This window comes from Siphateles boraxobius, unplaced genomic scaffold (assembly GCF_051911475.1).
Source record: "Siphateles boraxobius isolate OS27281-9 unplaced genomic scaffold, OSU_SipBor_1 35, whole genome shotgun sequence".
Classification (NCBI taxonomy): domain Eukaryota; kingdom Metazoa; phylum Chordata; class Actinopteri; order Cypriniformes; family Leuciscidae; genus Siphateles; species Siphateles boraxobius.
Window position 1 is genome coordinate 15,952,501 of NW_027508975.1, and position 18,207 is coordinate 15,970,707.

Consider the following 18,207-nt stretch of genomic DNA (forward strand, 5'->3'; position numbering starts at 1 on the left):
TCTAGGCCGGACTGGATACTGGACAATGCGCTCAACCTTCTATTTCCAGTGTGACTAATGAACCAAAAGCAACATCATATTTGTTTTCTTTTTTATTCATTATTTGATAGAACTGCCATGAGTTAAGAAGACATACAAATTTTCTATTAAACTTTAAATTCTTGAAACGTTTATTGCTGCATACTGCATTCTGTTTCACACACTGTTTTTTAAAATAGTAGGCAGCACATAGTATATAGAGTGCAGTATGAAGAAATCACATACTAGTATTCCATTCCCAGCATTCTTTGACTTTATCAGGGTTTAATGTGTACCTTTGTCTCTCCAAGTGCTTGGCATCCTCACACCTCTTTTTCTCTTTTTTTTAATATCGCCTCCTTTATTCATTATAGTCTGGCACCCTCTGTACCAAACGAGACGATAATGTGCTTGTGCCCTTTCCATGCACTCTCTCTGGCTATCTTTTGTCTTCTCGCTGCCCCAAAAGACGGGGGGTGGGGTGGGCTTTGCATAGGATGGTCACAGACACCTCATTTCTTCATGCACCAGACAAACACTTTTGATGACAGATTTGTCAAATCTGTCATTTTCTGTATAGACTATTATTTTAGTACATATCACCCCTGCTATTGTTTTGTATTTATGGATGATGGATTTAAGGTGTAGTTAAGGCGTAGTTCACCAGAACATGAATATTCTGTCATCATTTACTCACCTCTATCTATTTCCAAACCTGAATTACGTTCGTTTTTTAATCGTACACACCATTTTTATTTTCCATACAATGAAGATATATTTGGGCTGTTAAACTCCAAAAAGGGGGGAAAAAACAACAACAACCAAAAAACTTCTCCTCGTGGTCCACAGAAAATAAACCTTGTAACCAGAATTGTTATATTTGGAGGGACCATTCCTTTAAGACAGAAACTAATAAAATAATCCCATCAGCAAAAATAGAAGGTCAATTAGAAAGGACGAAATGTAGCCCAGGTCTGGACTTCTCCAGCCAATAACGTCAACCAATGATCTGTGAAAGTTTCTGCTGCAGATATATAAGATTGTGTTGTCTGGCTGTAGCAGAAAGATTTTTTAAAACCTGTCCTTTAGAAACAAGTACATTCTGATACAATCTTTAAACGAGGGATCAAGCTGAAACGACTGCATTAGTATTTATCTGATATTTGATTCATCTCCTTATATACTGATCTGACTGTCATCGTCTTGAGCTTAAAGTCCTCTGGAGTCATAATAAGCAACTTTTCAACTCATTGTGTCTATTTTCTTTATTGCAATATGGGAAAGATTTAGACCCCCATTGCAAATCTGGTTTATTGGCAATTTACAGACTTTCAGCTGTTTGCAATGAACAAATCAAACAAACGTAATTGAAATAACTCAACACAACAAACACCAACAAAAGTGGTTTCCCCAAATTCAACTGAAAATGCAACTTTTAATGACTTCGGCAGTCTCAAAATTAGTCAACCCCTTCACGGCAAGCATCTTTATTACTTAGTAGAACACTCATTTGCTGTTATGACCGGGTGCAAACGAGATAAAGAACCAGACACCAGCTTCTGGCAGCGTTTCTGAGGAATCGTAGCCCTTTCTTCATTAGCAATGGCCTCCAGTTCAGTAATATTCTTAGGTTTGCGTTCTGCAACCACCTTCTTCAAATCCCACTAGACATTTTCTATGGGGTTCAAGCCAGGTGACTGTGAAGGCACTGTAGAATCTTTCAGGACTTCTTCTGCAACCAAGCCTTGGTGAAATTTGAGGTATGCTTTGGATTATTGTCCTGTTGGAAGGTCCAATGAAACCCAAGCTTCAGCTTCTTCACTGACTGGCATGATGTTTTTTCCTAGGATATCCTGATACTTCAATAAATCCATCTTGCCTTCCACACAATGCAGGTTTCCAGCGCCAGAGGATGCAAAACATCCCCAGAGCATCACCGAGCCCCACCATGCTTAAATGTAGACAGAGTGTTCTTTTCAGTATATGCTTCACTCCAGACATACCACTGATCCATAGGGCCGAAAAGTTCCAGTTTTGTTTCATCGCTTCACAGAACAGAATCCAAAAACCTCTGTAGCGTATTTATATGATTTTGAGCATATTGGAGCAGACTTTTCTTGTGCTTTTTGTTCAGAAGTGGTGTATGTCTTGGAGTTCTGGCATGCGTTTAGTATGCGCCTTACTATGCAAGCTGAAACCTGTTTCCACCAAGTCTTGCTGCATGTCTTTTGCAGTCACTCAAGGTTTTTTTTTGGAAATGCCCTCAACAAATCTGGTTGTAGCCGTTGATAGCTTTCTTTTTCTGTCCCTCCAGGTAGTGTAAAACACTGTTCCTTTAACTTTGAACTTGCAAACTATGCTTCCAACGGTGTCTCTAGGAACATTTAGTGTCTTCGCTATCTTCCTTGTTTGTGAAGGGCGATGAAAACTTCTCTTAACTTTTTGGACCATTCTTTTGACTTAGCCATAATTCCAACATGCAGTCAAACGTGACACTCAACAAACCTTGCCAGTTCAGATATTTTATTTTTCTAGTTAAAGCACACCTGGTGCAACTAATAAAGCCCTTGATTAGTTGCATCAGGTGTGCCGGAAACAACACCTGTTTTGCAGATTTGTGCTGTTGTGAGGGATTCAAGGCTGCGTTCCAGTCCAAAATTGTCATTCCCTTCACTCGCTAACTTCCCTCCATCTTGTCCACTCGGATGTACCTCATTGCTTACGTTGCATGAGTGCCCACTACTGGCGGAACCTTTGCAAAAGGCTGAACTGGAACGTGCTAAGCCCTTGATAACTTAGAATCCACCATGGGGTTGATTTTATTATTTATTTTTTCCCCTTATGAAATTGTTTAATGCAGCATTCTATATGTATATAGGTGTATTTGAGTTGTTTAAATAAATTATTAAATAAATAAATAATTTATATATATATATATATATATATATATATCTCATAGAGTTGTTTGTGCTGGGGTAAATTAAACGCAATATGCGTTGACATCACAATCGTGTTGCATTGTGGTATATGGAGCTGCCTGAAGTGTACGAAGTAGACTCGGTCAAAATCGAGGGAGCTAGGGTCTGTCCATATAAACTTCCCTTGTCCACTTCGTGAAGTGGAACTCACTTCAAAATGGCGGCAGGTATTCCCCCGAGAGGAAGTGCTTGGGGAAGTTCGCAAGTGCATGTCTACAAGTGGACTGGAACGCAGCCCTATTCAGGGGGTTGAATAATTTTGAGACTAATTTTGAGACTAATTTTGAAGTTGCATTTTCAGATGAATTTGAGGAAACCACTTGAAACATTTATTGTGTTGTGTTGAGCTATTTCAAATACTATTGTTTGATTTGTTCATTGCAAACAGTTGTAATGTCTGTGAATTTTGCCTATAAACCTGATTTGCAATGGGGGTTGTATAATTTCTATTACAACTATAACTAAATACAAAAGTACTATCATGTTTTTTTTTTTGAACATGTATCATGGTAATGTCATGGTGTCTTTTTGGAAGTATTTAGTAGTTTTTAATAAAAGTGGTTTTTAATTGTAATGACCTTTTGTCCTACATCAGTGTTTTGACAATGCTGGGTGAAGAAAATGTACAGCAAATTTTTTTTTTTAAATCTGACATGTAACGTTAGTTTAAAGTGGTTTAGATTATTTTTATTTATAATATAATATAATATAATATAATATAATATAATATAATATAATATAATATAATTTTTAAACATTGTTGTCCTTTGGGATTATTTTGCTATTTTCATGCGAAAAATAGCAATGTTGCGATTATTTTTAATTTTTGTGTTGAACTATGCTGGTTTGTTGAGACACTTGTAGCATCATACAAAAGAAGTTTCTCGCCTGTCACAAATTGTGAAGACTTTCAGTACATTTTTGTGTTTTAATAAAAGGAATATTTCAGGAAGTAATAAAGTTCTGGAGAAAAAGCAAACAAATTTAATGATGTTTAGTCAGTCTGTATATGTTTTATTTGATAGACTGTTTGTACTCCTTGGATCGTTCTTGTTTCTTACATCACTGAGGGTAAGAATATTTTTCTTCAGTTCAACTTAATAAATCGCTCATTTTTTTCAGTTCCCAATAAAGTTAGCGGCCAACATGGCCAACTTATTTATTCACCTAAGCCAATTTACTTGCATTTGACACTTTACTTTGGACCCTGCTAATATAGATTATCGGATATAATACAAATGAAATCAACACTTATTTTATGCAATATTTACTCAAAACTCATGAAAAACATTTAAAAATATTTAGTTGTTGACAAGGCTGTCATTAGATTTTGGAAAAAGACTCAAAGAGCAATTCTGTTAATCATCCAAATGGACAAAATATTTTCTGATGCTGAAAATGTCCAACTATGCAGTTCAGTAATAATTTGGTATCACGGTATAAATCAAAATACCATGCCGTTACTTTCCTATATCATAACTGTACTATAGTACCTCTACAGTACTTTGTTTGTAAAATAAAAAAAGCCCCCTTCATATCTCTACCCACACTGCAACTCTTCTCTCCTCTGCTTTTTCATTCCCATGTTTTTTATTTTTTTTCTTGTCAGGAATAGGGTAGAGATTAAAAATATTCTGCTGGCTTTTCTTTTCCCCGTGAGCTCTCAGTCTCGCCAGCCGATTGAAAACGACGCAGGCGGATAATGATGCGGGAGAGAGACGGAGAAGTTTTTGTGCAGGGAGGGGGAGACACATCCACCCACATTTTTTATTTCCATATTTTATTCTGTCGTAAGTGAAATAAAAGAGAAAATGATGCTGTTTACATCCGACATGCTCTGCTACCATCAAGTGTTATGATTCCCCTCTGTGCCAGCCGCCCCCCACCCCATCGGCCCACGCCCTGCATGAGTGTGTGAGACGGTGTCTAGCTCTGGGTGCAAAGCACTTGTCTGAGGGGGAAATGTGATTGTGATGGGGGTGGGGTTGTTTTGGGGACTTTGTGTTTTTTAAAGAGAGACAGAAAGATGGTGTGAGGGGGGTGTTGCCTCGTTCTCTATGTCTTGATAAATCAATCTTGAGGCTGGCAGATGAGGCAGGCACCACAGAGACTCTTTAAGACTGGCACCATTCAGCCCTGAACCCCGGTACACACACACACACACACACACGCACACACACACAGACACACAGACACACACACACAGACACACAGACACAGACACACAGACACAGACACACACACACAGACAATAATGAGACCTCGGCACAATACAATGATGCACAAATTCCAAATGTGAGACACACATACAGACAGTACACAACAGTTTCTAGACCTGTCAATCTTTTCCATGTTTTTATGTTTCACAATACATTCCCATGTAACATTCTCTGATGTATATTGGCCATATAAATGTCAAGCTTGTGGTATAATCTTAAGATGCTTTCTGAATGGCTGGCAAAGTAATTTCCTTGGGTCAGAGGGCTCAGGTTATTTACTTGGAATAAACTGTTTACATGGTACTGTACTGGGCTGCTACAATGAGTGTTTTGGATGAATTATATTGCATTGTGGTGGGGCTACCCAGTGTGACACCACAGAATTAGAAACTAAAGGCTCTGATATACTTCAAGCGAAAATAAATAACTGACTGGTGTAGAGAATCCGGCCAAAAATATGTTAATTTTCGGAGTTTAAAACTGCTTACCAAAGCAAACTTTCTGACCATAAATTACTTCAAACTAGACTGTCCATGGTGATTACGTAATAGGTAGGTGTGCTCTGTGGCTCCGCCGCCTTTGATTTAGAAATTTTCTCCAGTTCATCCCTTTTATTCAATTTGTTGGTCTGACACGAGTAAAAACACACTGGAGAGCTGCTTTATAGTAGAAATTGAGGTCGTATTTCTTATTGAAAGCAACACTGGCACTGTTTTTTAAGTTTAATACTGTAAACTGCTTGTTTTAAAAGCAATCTTTTGTATAAAATGTTAAATAAATGTGACTTGACTGGAATGCCAAATACCAGAGTTTATGCAAACATATCCACATCTCTATGATCAGATGCTTTATTAACTGCTGTTTTCTCACCTCTGTCATTTTTGTTGTGCGTTTTCTTTGTTATTGAGAGAAAAGCGTGCAGCATATATTTACATATTCAATTAAACAGCACTCTCAGCAGCAATATGTTTGCTAACAATGTACCGCTTTTGAAGTATTTCAAACGTTGTTTTACCCTTAAGCGGTGAACCAACCTCCCCACCCCCCCCCCCCCCCCCATAAAAAAACAAAACAAACTTTGCTGTAAGTATACTGGGGCCTTGAGCAACCGATAAAGTTGCTTGTTGCAGTAGTGGCTGATTAGAATAGAAACTGTTTTACATTTACTGCTTGTCGCTTTGTCACATCATGCCACATTAGGGATAAGCTGCAAAGTTGATGGGTGCATTGAGATTTGGATCCCAATGGAAATCTCGCGGGAGCGGGCAGTTTTACCTTTGCGGTGGGTGGGAGTGGGCGGTCAAAAAAAAAAAGAGCAGGTCCCGCAATTTGCCGCGTAACAGTCAACACATGAAGTTCACCACATTTGATCTGTAACATTCTCTTCCTCCATACCAGGCTTAAATCCTTAAGTACATTTAATGTTTTTAGTATTGTTTATTTTCTTTTTGCTATGTTAATTAGCTAGGCTACATACACATCTGCTATCTGTGAGGTTTTTATTTCCTATTTTTTATTTATTTTGTTTTATATTAATTTAATTTTTATTTATTTTATAAGTAATTCAGTTAAATATTGTGCCTTGTTAGGTTAACATAATTTAACTGTTATGGTTTGGTGTGTGTTGTAATATGTTTTTATGCTCCACTAGTTGTGGTTTTGTTTTAATAAAAAGCTGGCCAATTGAGTGTGTCATTTGTGGCACTGACATTACTTTATCTTGTCAGTTTAATTGATCACAATATTTTATCTCTGTTATTCTAAACATTTAGCATAGCCCTAATAGTTTTTTTCCCCCACAATTTCTACAAGCTGTAACAATGTTTGCAGGTGGGTGGGAGTGGATACAAACATTGCCGGAGAGTGTCGTAATGGTCAGAAATTCAGCAGGAGGGGGCGGAAGCAAGATTAAGAAAACAGTCCCGCACAAGGCGCAAAATGGGCCTGACTTTATGGCCATAATTAAAAGTCTGAAAGAGATGTTTGCCTGAGGCCAGGTCTGTTACAGCCAGTGCCACCCCCCTGAGTGCTCAGTCTGCTAAAAGTGTGTGTGTCTGCCTAGGGAGGTTTAATTGAGCTGTGACTCATCTAATGGAGAAGGCAAAAGGCTTGTGTCACACTTGGGTGCATGGCAGGACTGTAATGAATCAGTGGTTGCGGAGGACAACAGGTGTGTATGAGTGTATGTCCAGTTCGGAATAGACAAGTGGTACATTTTTTAAAAAAAAGATAGTTTGAGAGTAGGTGGATGTTCTATAAACGGGGTACTGCAGGTTATCTGCAGGTTGTGTATGTGTATCAGTGTGTGTTTGAGCACTGTTTAGGTGGCAGAATATGCCTGAGAGGACGAAATCTAAGCTTGGCACTTCCGGGCTGATTCACAGCTCCTTATAATAAAGAACAACAGAGCCTAAGAAGGAAATCCTTCATTGGAGAGCAGATAGGGAGACGATGATGGGTTTTGGGACCTTACGTAAGATAAAAGATTCATCAAATATTCTTGCTGGGTTATTACGTGGGCACTCCTACACCAGAAGCAGGAACTATGCCAAATAATGGCTGAACAGCATGAGTGCTTGGCGGTCCCGATTCTTTTTGATTCTAATAACAGTTACTTAAAAGATCTTGATCTGAGCACAAATTGGGGTGGTTTGACAGACCCTACTTAATGCTTACACTCTACAAAGATTGTGTAAACAAAATTCTAAACAATTATTACTTTACACAAGGAAATGTTTTAAGAGTGTGTTTCTGTGACCTCAAAAGTTAGGTTACGATTTATTCAGAAGGTGAATATTAACCTAGTGCCAAATAAGGGATCCCCCTCTTTAAAAATTGCTTCTTGGTAGTTCTGGGGACACGAGATGGTGCCCCCCCCCCCCCCCCTCCCATTGTAGCTGCAGATTGTTATTCCTTAACTCTCTAGATTATGTATATATATGACAAGCAAACACAAAAAGTGTTTTATTTAAAAAGTCTTTAAGATTGCCCAAAAGGCAATTTGGTTTGATTGAGACTTGTGAAACCTCAATAGATTGTATCCTGGAATTTAGCTTTTATATATATATATATACGTATATTGGGTGGTGATGGCGCAGTGGATAAGACACATGCCTTTGGTGTGAGAGACCCGGGTTCGAATCCACTGTGAGACACCAATGTGTCCCTGAGCAAGACACTTAACCCACGTGCCCCACGTGCGACCTCTGACATATAGCAATTGTAAGTCGCTTTGGATAAAAGCGTCAGCTAAATGAATAAATGTAAATGTAAATATATATATATATATAATATGTTTTTTTTTTTTTAACTCTCCTGGAAGTCATTGTGTATTTCGCACACTGGCTGTTAAGTGTGCACTGTTACATAAGGGAACTGGTTACATAAAATGTTGGGACTGTGAGTGAGGAGGTTATCCTAAGTGTGGCCAGAGGCAAATCTAAGATTAAGAATAGGGTCGGGAATTAGGGTTAGGGATTCTCAATCGGCTTGGGTCATGGGGGGACATAGTGAAACTGAAACTAAAAGATAATTTGTAGGAAACTAATTCTCTGTAAATTCTGGCAAATTCCTTCCTACCTACTGACAGTAAAGGGTCCTATCAACAGCACACTAGCCTTGCGGTAGTGGATAGAGGAAACTCCTCTGTTCTTTCTTGAGTCTGAAGAGAGTGAAACCAGAGTTTAATTTGATAAACAAAGTTAGACTCCCGCACTCAGTTTATCTTCTTCATCAGCTACCTGCTGAGGTGTGTGTAGAAGACTGCTAGTGAAGTGCTCATAAGGTGTGTATGTAATAACATACAGTTGCAATGAGAGTGACGTGGGGTTTTGGTGAAGATCTAGGACAGAGGTCTTCAATCTTGCTCCTGGAGGGCCATTGTCCAGAACACACCTGAATCAGCTCATCAAGCTCTTCAGGATCGCTTGAATATACAAAGGCAGGTGTGCTGAAGCAGGTTGGAACTAAACTCTGCAGGACAGTGGGCCTCCAGGACCAGGATTGAAGACCTCTGGTCTAGGATAACTTCTGTAATTTGTTGTTAAAGAGTGTGCAGGTGCAGGCAGCCATTGGTGTAAAGTTGGCCCGTCTTTTACACTTTCTTCCAAGACATGTCAGATTGCATATTTCATGTTTATAGATTTTGGTTGGTATTGGTTCCCTTTGTTTGTCTCCTCAGCATTGGGTACCACAGGGTTCAGTATTTGGCCCATACTTTTCTCCATTTGCACTCAAAACTGTAATGCATTCATTGCTTCTCTTAAAGTATTTTGCTTATCTCAGCACATCTCATTTCCTCCTCTCTGCCTCTCCACCTATGATCTTTGAATAGATCTCATCATGCCTTTCTAACATATCAAACTGGATGCAGACTCACTCAATTTGATAATAATCTCGATTTTCAAGCATGATCTGCTCTTCTTCTGAACCTAGAACTTCCCTTAATACATCTCAGTTAAAGGTCATACAGTCATCTCTACCAGTTCCCTAAAACAGTAGGAGTCACCATAGACTTTGCTGACCACTTTACGGAAACTGGCCATTTGAAATGATATATGGTCTGAAATTCTGCCTTTTCTTGGCCCAAGGTTTATTAAGCTGCTCATTCAGGCAGTAGTTATTTCATGGCTAGGCTAATACAACTCACTTCTTGCTGACCTACTTGCGTCTTTCAAAAGCCCCCCAGAAAAATGGAACTTGACCTGTGTTTAACCTCCATAAATTCTCTTATGTTAAGCCTCTGCTCGGGTCTGTACCTCAGCTCTCATTAACTGCAATTACATTAAAGTATCTGACCTGCAATGCTAATGTCTAATTTACTATTTTGTCATTTAGATTATTCTTCTATCCAAGGTGATTTAAAATACACCTGTAGCAACTTGGGAAGGGATTGCACAAATGTGGTAGTTCATGATTCAACTCTTTGGGAGTTTTAACCTACAATGTTTTTGTTACTAACCAAGCTCTTTAAATACTAGGCTACATCATCCCAGTGGCGCAAATAACCTTGTCCCCTACAACCAAAAGGGTTTCTGAAGTCCAGGGGCCTCATTTATAAAACTTTGCGTAGGTTTTGCGGGCGTGCGCAACATAGGACGTGCGTACGCACAGAAATATTCGGATTTATAAAACCGTGCGCACGCACATCCTACGCATTTTTTCCTTAATAAATCCCAATCAATTCTAAATGTAGCGCAGCTTTTGCGGCTTCATGTCACGCCCATAGTTGCCCATAAATAGTCCGTGAAACGCCCACAAGTTAATATTCATAGATTGTGAAATTATGGCAAACATAGAGAGGAAATCAAAAAAACGTAACTTCACTCAATATGAAGTAGAAGTTATCGTTGGCGAGGTGGAAAAGAGGAGAAAAATGTTGTTTGTGTGGGCATTACTAATGCCAAAAAGGCACTTGAGTGGCAAAAGGTTGCAGACGCTGTAAATGCTGTAGCCTCACAACCTCGGACTGTGGCCGAAATAAAAAAGAAATGGTCAGACATCAAAGTCGAGGCAAAAAAGCGTCTAGCGCTCCATCGCCAGAGTGTGTCTGCCACGGGTGGGGGAAAGGGGACACCGGAGCTGACCCCTCTTGATGAGAGACTGTCGGCAATTATTGGGGAATCCCTATTAAGTGGAGTGGTGACTGAGGCGGAGGGGGACACTGACGCGCCAGATGCACCGGATGACACAGGTAAGTGAAATAAGTCAAATGAATGCAGTCAAGTCACATGTATGTAGGCTACACGATTACAATTTATTCATATAGAACAATCTTTATTTCAGTCGCTGGGTGTTCTAGCTGGGCCAGTGCCAGTGGTTCAGAGGCTGCAGCTGAGCAGCCGTCTGTGCCCAGCGTCTCCACGGCACGCGGCTCTCAGAAAGCGGGCGTGTCCTCACCGATGCAGTCCTTGAAATGCAGAGGGAAGTCATTAACTCAGTCAGAGAGGTGGCAAAGGAGTTGGGTGAAATCAAGACTGTCCTAACTGAAATAAACAGCACAATGAGGGAATTCTTGAATAAATAATATATTTTTTCCACACCTTTTGTTGTTCTTTACAAGCGACGCATCACTTCCAAACGCTGGCGCACAGCAGCAGCATTTGGCTCAAATGCCTGGGGATGGGGGTCAGGGTCGGGGCCAACACAGCAATCGGCATCAGGGGGTAGAGGCACGTTTTTAAGCTGTGCCACATTGTGTAGCACAGCACATGCCAGCACGATTTTGGACACCTTTTCAGGAGTGTACAATAACCTCCCTCCAGTGCAGTCGAGGCAGCGCCATCTGCCCTTAAACAGGCCGATGGTGCGCTCCACTATAGCGCGAGCTCGGCTGTGGCACATGTTGTAGTGCCTTTCCTCTGCATTATGTGGATTGAGGAAAGGTGTAAGCAGCCACTGTTTGAGGGGATATCCACTGTCCCCTGCAAGGATAGTGAAAGGGTTAAGACTTTGAAGTACAGTAAAATGTCTAGTAATCAAACGTAGCCTACCTAGAAGCCAGCCATCATGCACAGCACCAGCCTCGAGTCTGCGCCCAACACTGCTGTGTCTTAAAATGAATGAGTCATGGGTTGACCCAGGCCACCGAGCTAGTACGTTAGTGAGCAACATGTCTGCATCACAAATAATTTGGACATTGATCGAATGGAAATGCTTTCGATTAATGAAAGCATTTTCATTCACATTCGTTGCCCTTATGGCAACATGAGTGCAGTCAATAGCACCGATAACGTTTGGGAAACCGTACATAGCTGCAAATTGAGCTTTCTTGTTTGCCTGTTCACCCGCCGTGTATGGAAACTTTATGCACTCATGGGACAAAGCTATTATGCCTTTTAAAACGTCTGGCATTATCCGGCTAAGGGTCGGCTGAGATATGCCTGACCTGTCAGCCAATTCCCTCTGAAAAGTGCCAGTCGCCAGGAATCCTAGTGTTGTTAGGACTTGAAGTGGGACTGGCACGGCATGGTTCCTCCGAGTGCTCCTCTGTAACGCGGGGGCCAAAAGACCGCAGAGGTCCAACAGGACAGCTCGAGGAAGTCGGAACCGGCTCATGAGCCACTCATCCTCATTTGCCAGCAAATCTTCTTGCTGTCTGAAGATGCGTTCACTCCGAATCCTTCCATTTGCCACATCTTCTAAGAGCGCAAGATCAGCCATTGTGCGTCATTACGCATTGTGATGGGGCATTTTATTTCCATCCATTTAATTGCATCTGACAAGCTACAGATGTTGGTTATAATCTACTTGGAAATGGGAATTAGTTCAGCGCAAATGTAATTTCTTGCAGCTTTCTGAATGGTTGAGACATAGTCTACGTCATACGTTATTTTATCAAAAATAAAACAAACTAAAGGCATATGCATGAATACCATGATTCCGTAGCTGATGAAGACATTTTTAGTATGAAAACAACTTTCCCCAGAGGACAAATAATACAACTATTTATCTATCTGTCTATAAATCTATCTAGGCTATATATCTCCCTAATTATATATCTATCTGACTGACTATCTAATTGCATCTATATCTGCTCCGCCAGACAGACACATTGGCGAGAATATCAGTTTTGTACATTTATTTTGGTCTGTTTACCATCTTATTTATGAGGATGAATTGTATAACATGCCAATATTATTGCAGAACATATTTGACTTTTCTTTTTGGAAATATTAATTTGCATTTCTGTTTCAGATCGATCAAACGGGTGTTCGTGTAGGCTGTTGATTGTAAGACTTGCTTTGTGAAGTCTTCGTGTTATTTATGAGAGGCAGTATTGCCATTTATTTTACACAACGGTCTACAGTTTCACACACTTTCACGTGTTTCTTCCATCTGCCGACGGTGTCGCCATTTCTCATTTCACCCGTTTTTGTGCGTACGCCTGGGTCAGAGCTTGCGTGAAGGACCGCACATTTTCCCATCAAGTTTGCTTTTTATAAATACCAATTATTGCGTAGAGAGCGGCGTACGCCTTCTTTTGTGCGTGCGCAACGTTTATAAATGAGGCCCCAGGTCTAGAATTCTAGAAGTTATTACTCAAAGTACAAGTTTTATGTGCCACATGATCAGTTGAAATGGCACTGAAATGTTTTCACACATTTGCGTTGGGTCTCCACACCATGGCTGTACGTGGAACGACAATAGTGTGTGGGTGAACGTTTCACCTTCACTGTACAGTACATGTGTTTGTGTGTGTGCTTTTATTTGCCCCTCAGCCAAACTGCCTTTATCTGGCATGGTGGGAAGTTGTTAGAACGTTAATCAATGTCAGAAGAGCAACATGCCCTATGGGGTTTCTCATCTCAAAGGAGAATGCTGCCATGTGGCTGTGTCATAATGGAAATGTATGGGTAGCCATTGATGGGCGAATGCAAGGATTAGTCAGTATATTATGTCAAAGCTGAGCCTCAAAATTCCTGTCTCATAGAACCTTTTGTTTATCATTCAGTCAGGACCAGAAAGCATTTATATATCTCTTGGATAGCCTCAGCTTCAGATGTGCTTTCTTGGCCTAGTTTCAAGGAACAAGATGTGGCCTGTAGAACAGATCTATGGTCAGATGTACTGATATGAATTTTGTGCTGCAAAGAGACTCACCTGGGGTTTCTGTTGAAGGATTCCTGGATGCTGTCAGCTTCTCAAAGGTTTAAGAAGTTTTAGAAAGTATCAGGCACACTTAAAAACAGTACAGAAATGAGTACAGAAATGATGCAGATCAGTCCTTCACATTACTCTATATCTGCTGCAGTTGTTGCACTGAGACCCTATCTTCCATTTTCTGTTCGTCACAGCGCGCTGTGGTGCTCTGGCCGATCTCCAGAGAGAGATATTTGTCGCATAGAATGCTGACACAAGGAGGAACTGTCCTCAAAAATGAGGAGAGGAGCGAGAGAGAGTCTTGGTTTGAATGTGCTGGCTGATATCGGGGCTGTCAGTCAAACAATGAACAAACTCTGTCCTGGGGACAAAAAGAAAACTTCACTCATGCTCCTTCCTAACTTCCTCCACATCCTTATCGCTATAAATCAACTCCACTGTATTTCAAATTAGATATTCTCATCCTTGAGTTAAACACACTGTCCTTGCCAATCTGCATCCACATATTAGTAGTCTGTCTCCTGATCAGGTCTTGCTATGTGAAAACCTAAATATTTTCAAAATTGACTAACTGGTTGTCTGAACCCTGAGCTTTGTGTAATTTTGCAGACTCTGTGTCATAGTCAGACTAGACAGCGAGCAGACATGTTTCTTAATGAGTGTTGACATAGTTCTTCTGTTTGAAAACATTTGGACTGAGTGTAGCAGAATTCAACTGAATGCAGAAGTCTCAAGATAAAATCATTATAATTTGGACTATTGGAATACGGTGTTAAAAATTTACAGCACTGATTTGGTCGGTCAGGTCACAGGGGCTTGTTTACGGGCTGGTTTAAGCCCATTCACATTACTTTTATTATTGTTACAACCCTACGCATTCAGATTAATGTATTTGTCCATTGCATTGCTTTGTGTATTATTTTTTGTGCATCCATATGAGTTCAGGTTAAAGATAATTCCTCTTTTAAAATCTTCCTCTTACATTCTTCCAATCTTCCACAACTTCACTTACATTTTGCTGCGCTCCATCCAGCTGTTTTTAAATGTAAGAATGTGCCATATATAAGCACCCATTTAAAGCCATGTCCAGTCAGGGTGGAGTGAACTTAAAAACAGCCTAATTATACAGAGCTTTCTTAAGAATGATTAGTCAACTAGTCGTTAAGGCATTCGATTTTGAAAATATGCACATTCCTAGACTTTAGGGTCAATATAACGCCCATGCAGACCTCTATCATAGATGGCTATAGAATCTCTGGTTCCTAATGACTTGACTGTTACATAGTGCTTTGATGGATAAGAGCAGTCAAAACCAGACTGCTGTGTCCATAGCTGCCCTACACATTTCCATATTCTTTGCTTTGTATTTTTTTCTACTCATTTATACTTTTTGCTAACAATGTTTCATTTGCCTTTTCTTGTTGAGCGGGTTTCTCCTCTCCCTGTAGTGTTTGAAGTGGAGATGATTTTACTTTCAGAGGTGTGCACGCCACCCCCAGTTATATTTATCTCCAGACTTCAAAGTGCCACCCTGCTGTGTTTTTGCATCTGAACAAATAAAGAAGGTTGTTTCTCCAGTGAAGTCTTCCATATGGCTCTCTTCCGAAATGAACCAGCCAAGGGGAACAGGAATCACTTGTTCAAATATAATCATGTTAACCAGTTTTCTCTTTCTTTTTTCTCTACAGTTTTTCCTAAGAAGAAACTCCAGCACTCCTGAGGAAGGATGACACCCATGACACATTGGATAGGACGGTGTCTATGGGCATCTGTGTCACTCACATGCCAAGCCTGAAAAGTGGAAAGAAAGACAGTTTTAGCAGACACGTTGAACACTTCCAAGCTTTAGAGTGAAACTTTGCACAGTTGGCCATGGCTGCATATCCATGGCTTGGAGGATAGGGTCCCTTGTTTAACAAGCATTTTCACCACAGTGAGTTTTGTAACTGGTCATTTAGCAAATCCAGCACTTTCTCTGGCCAGGAGGACTTTAAAGAACAACTGCCATGCATAAGCTGAACCAGAGGATCCATATGGAGGTCACACAGCAACACTCTTTCTACTGGACTGGTTAAAGCTGCAGATAAAAGCATTACTGCAAGGGCAGTATGCAGGCAGCTGACTACCCAGCCACATACAATAACACAGGTAAGTAGTACTTAACCCGTTGATAGGTGCACTAAGTAAATTAAGTTTCTCCTTAAAGTTTTAAACATAAATAAATTAATATTATATATGAAATATTAAAATTGATGTACAGTTGCATCTGATTAAGACTCACAATAGTGAGTAAGACACATATAGACACAATAAGACACATAATTTATCACTTTTATTCTATATAAGGTGAGTCCTGGTAGTTGCTGCCATGATCACATAACCAGTCAGTTACTTCACAGTTCAACTTCCCGTTTTTATATCTACAACAACAATAATAAATAAGAAATCTCCCATTCATGTGTGTAAATTAGGTCCAATTGAGTTACACCTTCCGCAAATCATGTTTTAAACTGAAAATCATCTAATCTCACTTGAAATTAAGAATTTCCATGCAAAACCAACAAAATATTCTTAAATACTAATTATATTAATTAAATTAAATTAATTATATTATACTAAACATAATTCTATACTGATTGCTGGCTGTTCAGGTGCAAATTTACTTGGTCAAAGAAAGAAGTGAGCCACTTTAAAAACATGGGTCAAAAAATGTATTAGTTCAATTTAATTGTTTGAGAATACATGACTTTTTACACTTTTTGTTATACTGGTTGAAACTCTATTCACACCCTGATTGCAATCAATAATAGAATTGGTCTAAATGTTAAAACATGTACATACTGTATGTCTTCTGTGGAAGTTTGAGGACCAAAATATTTTCATCCAATCATTGCATTCTGTCCGAATGATATGGCCTGTCAACGTATGTATTTCCATACCTCTGCGCACCCTGCTCTCGCAGACATCACACGTCATCTGCACGTTTTATGAGGCTATGCAGAGTTTTAGACAGACAGTCACTGAGCACCACAAACAAACAGCAGCCACAGAACCTTTACAGTTCCTCCTGAACCAAAAGACAAGCTTATGCTACGTAACCGTAATTATGTTCTACTCGGAGCTGTTCACGTCCTCATACACAGCTTTTTGCGCTTCTATGTCAACGCAATCAATGACAAAATTAATCTGCAGCAGTCAGGTGGTACAAGTAAGTACTCTGTAAGTTGTTTATGTTCATTATTTTGTGTAATGTTATGTGCTTTGAGACATTAGGTAATTTAACGGCATCTTTTGTAATGCTTTGCTGACTTCGGCTGTGCGTGTTCATTTGTTTTAGAGGAGGCGTGACTTTAGAGAGCACTCTAAAGGGAGGGTAGGATCTTATGCTATTGCTTGCCTCTCCGAAATTGCACATCGCATCTTTTTCAGCTGCAAGGAGTCACTATCATGTTAGGAGGTTATGTTTCACAAAAATCAAAAAAGAGAATGTTTTCAGAAAATGAAACTTCTGTCTTTGTCTGGGGCCAGCCAAGTGCTGACACTGAAAAATACTCCAGCATCCAATTTTTAATATCAGATGTGGAATTTGAACTTGGAGTGGAATTTGGACCCATACATCCAAAAATTCCTGAGAGACCTGAGGTAGAGGATATTGTTTTAACAACTGGATGGCCCCCAAGCTGAGCCGGGGTCACACTGTTCTGCTCTTTATTCATCATGGAGAGAAATGAAAAACCAGAACATTCTGTTCAAAAGCATGTGATGGTCTCTCCAGCTGAGGGGGAAGAGCGGCGGCCCACGGTCTTAAGCAACCTGTCAGTCAAAGAAGTCACAACAGAATGAAACGTTTAAACTAGCAAAACCAAGCAAACATTACAAAGCTGGTTTAAAATTTAACACAAACAAAGTTTGCACTAAAATCAGAATCCGAAAAAGCTTAAGTGTTCTTGCACACACAAGAAATTTATCTTGGTATTGAAGCTTCCAGTATACACACAAATATAACACGACAAATTATTAAATTTTTTTAAAGACATAGATAGGTTTAGTCAGAATAAACATATTCAGATATAAAAATATTGACATAAACATAAATATATTTAATTAAATATAATATTCTCACCTTCATGTTGTTCTAAACCTGTATGACTTCTGTGGAGCTCAGAAAGAAATTCTGCAAAATGTCAGACCTGCTCTTGAAAAGTAGTTCACATTACTTGTGTGCTGTATTAATTTTTACGCTCAATTCAAACATGGCATTAACCCACATCACCTATAGAAAAGCTTCAGTTTGCCATATTTTAATAAACTGAAAAAAAGAAGATTAATTTTAGGGAACTTTTGTTGCATGGAAAAGAGCAGCTTAAACATTGTTCCGAATACCTTCTCTA

At 39.7% G+C, this 18,207-nt stretch overlaps 1 protein-coding gene across 1 annotated transcript in view; it reads left to right on the top strand.

Moving 5' to 3' along the window:
- Positions 1-18,207, top strand: part of ldlrad4a (low density lipoprotein receptor class A domain containing 4a) — a 97,059-nt gene that overhangs the window by 12,923 nt on the left and 65,929 nt on the right. The window contains exon 2 of the mRNA XM_077196661.1: positions 15,505-15,964. Within this exon, the coding sequence (XP_077052776.1) occupies positions 15,925-15,964 (40 nt within the window). The 5' untranslated portion in view covers positions 15,505-15,924. The remainder of the gene's footprint in view (positions 1-15,504; positions 15,965-18,207) is intronic.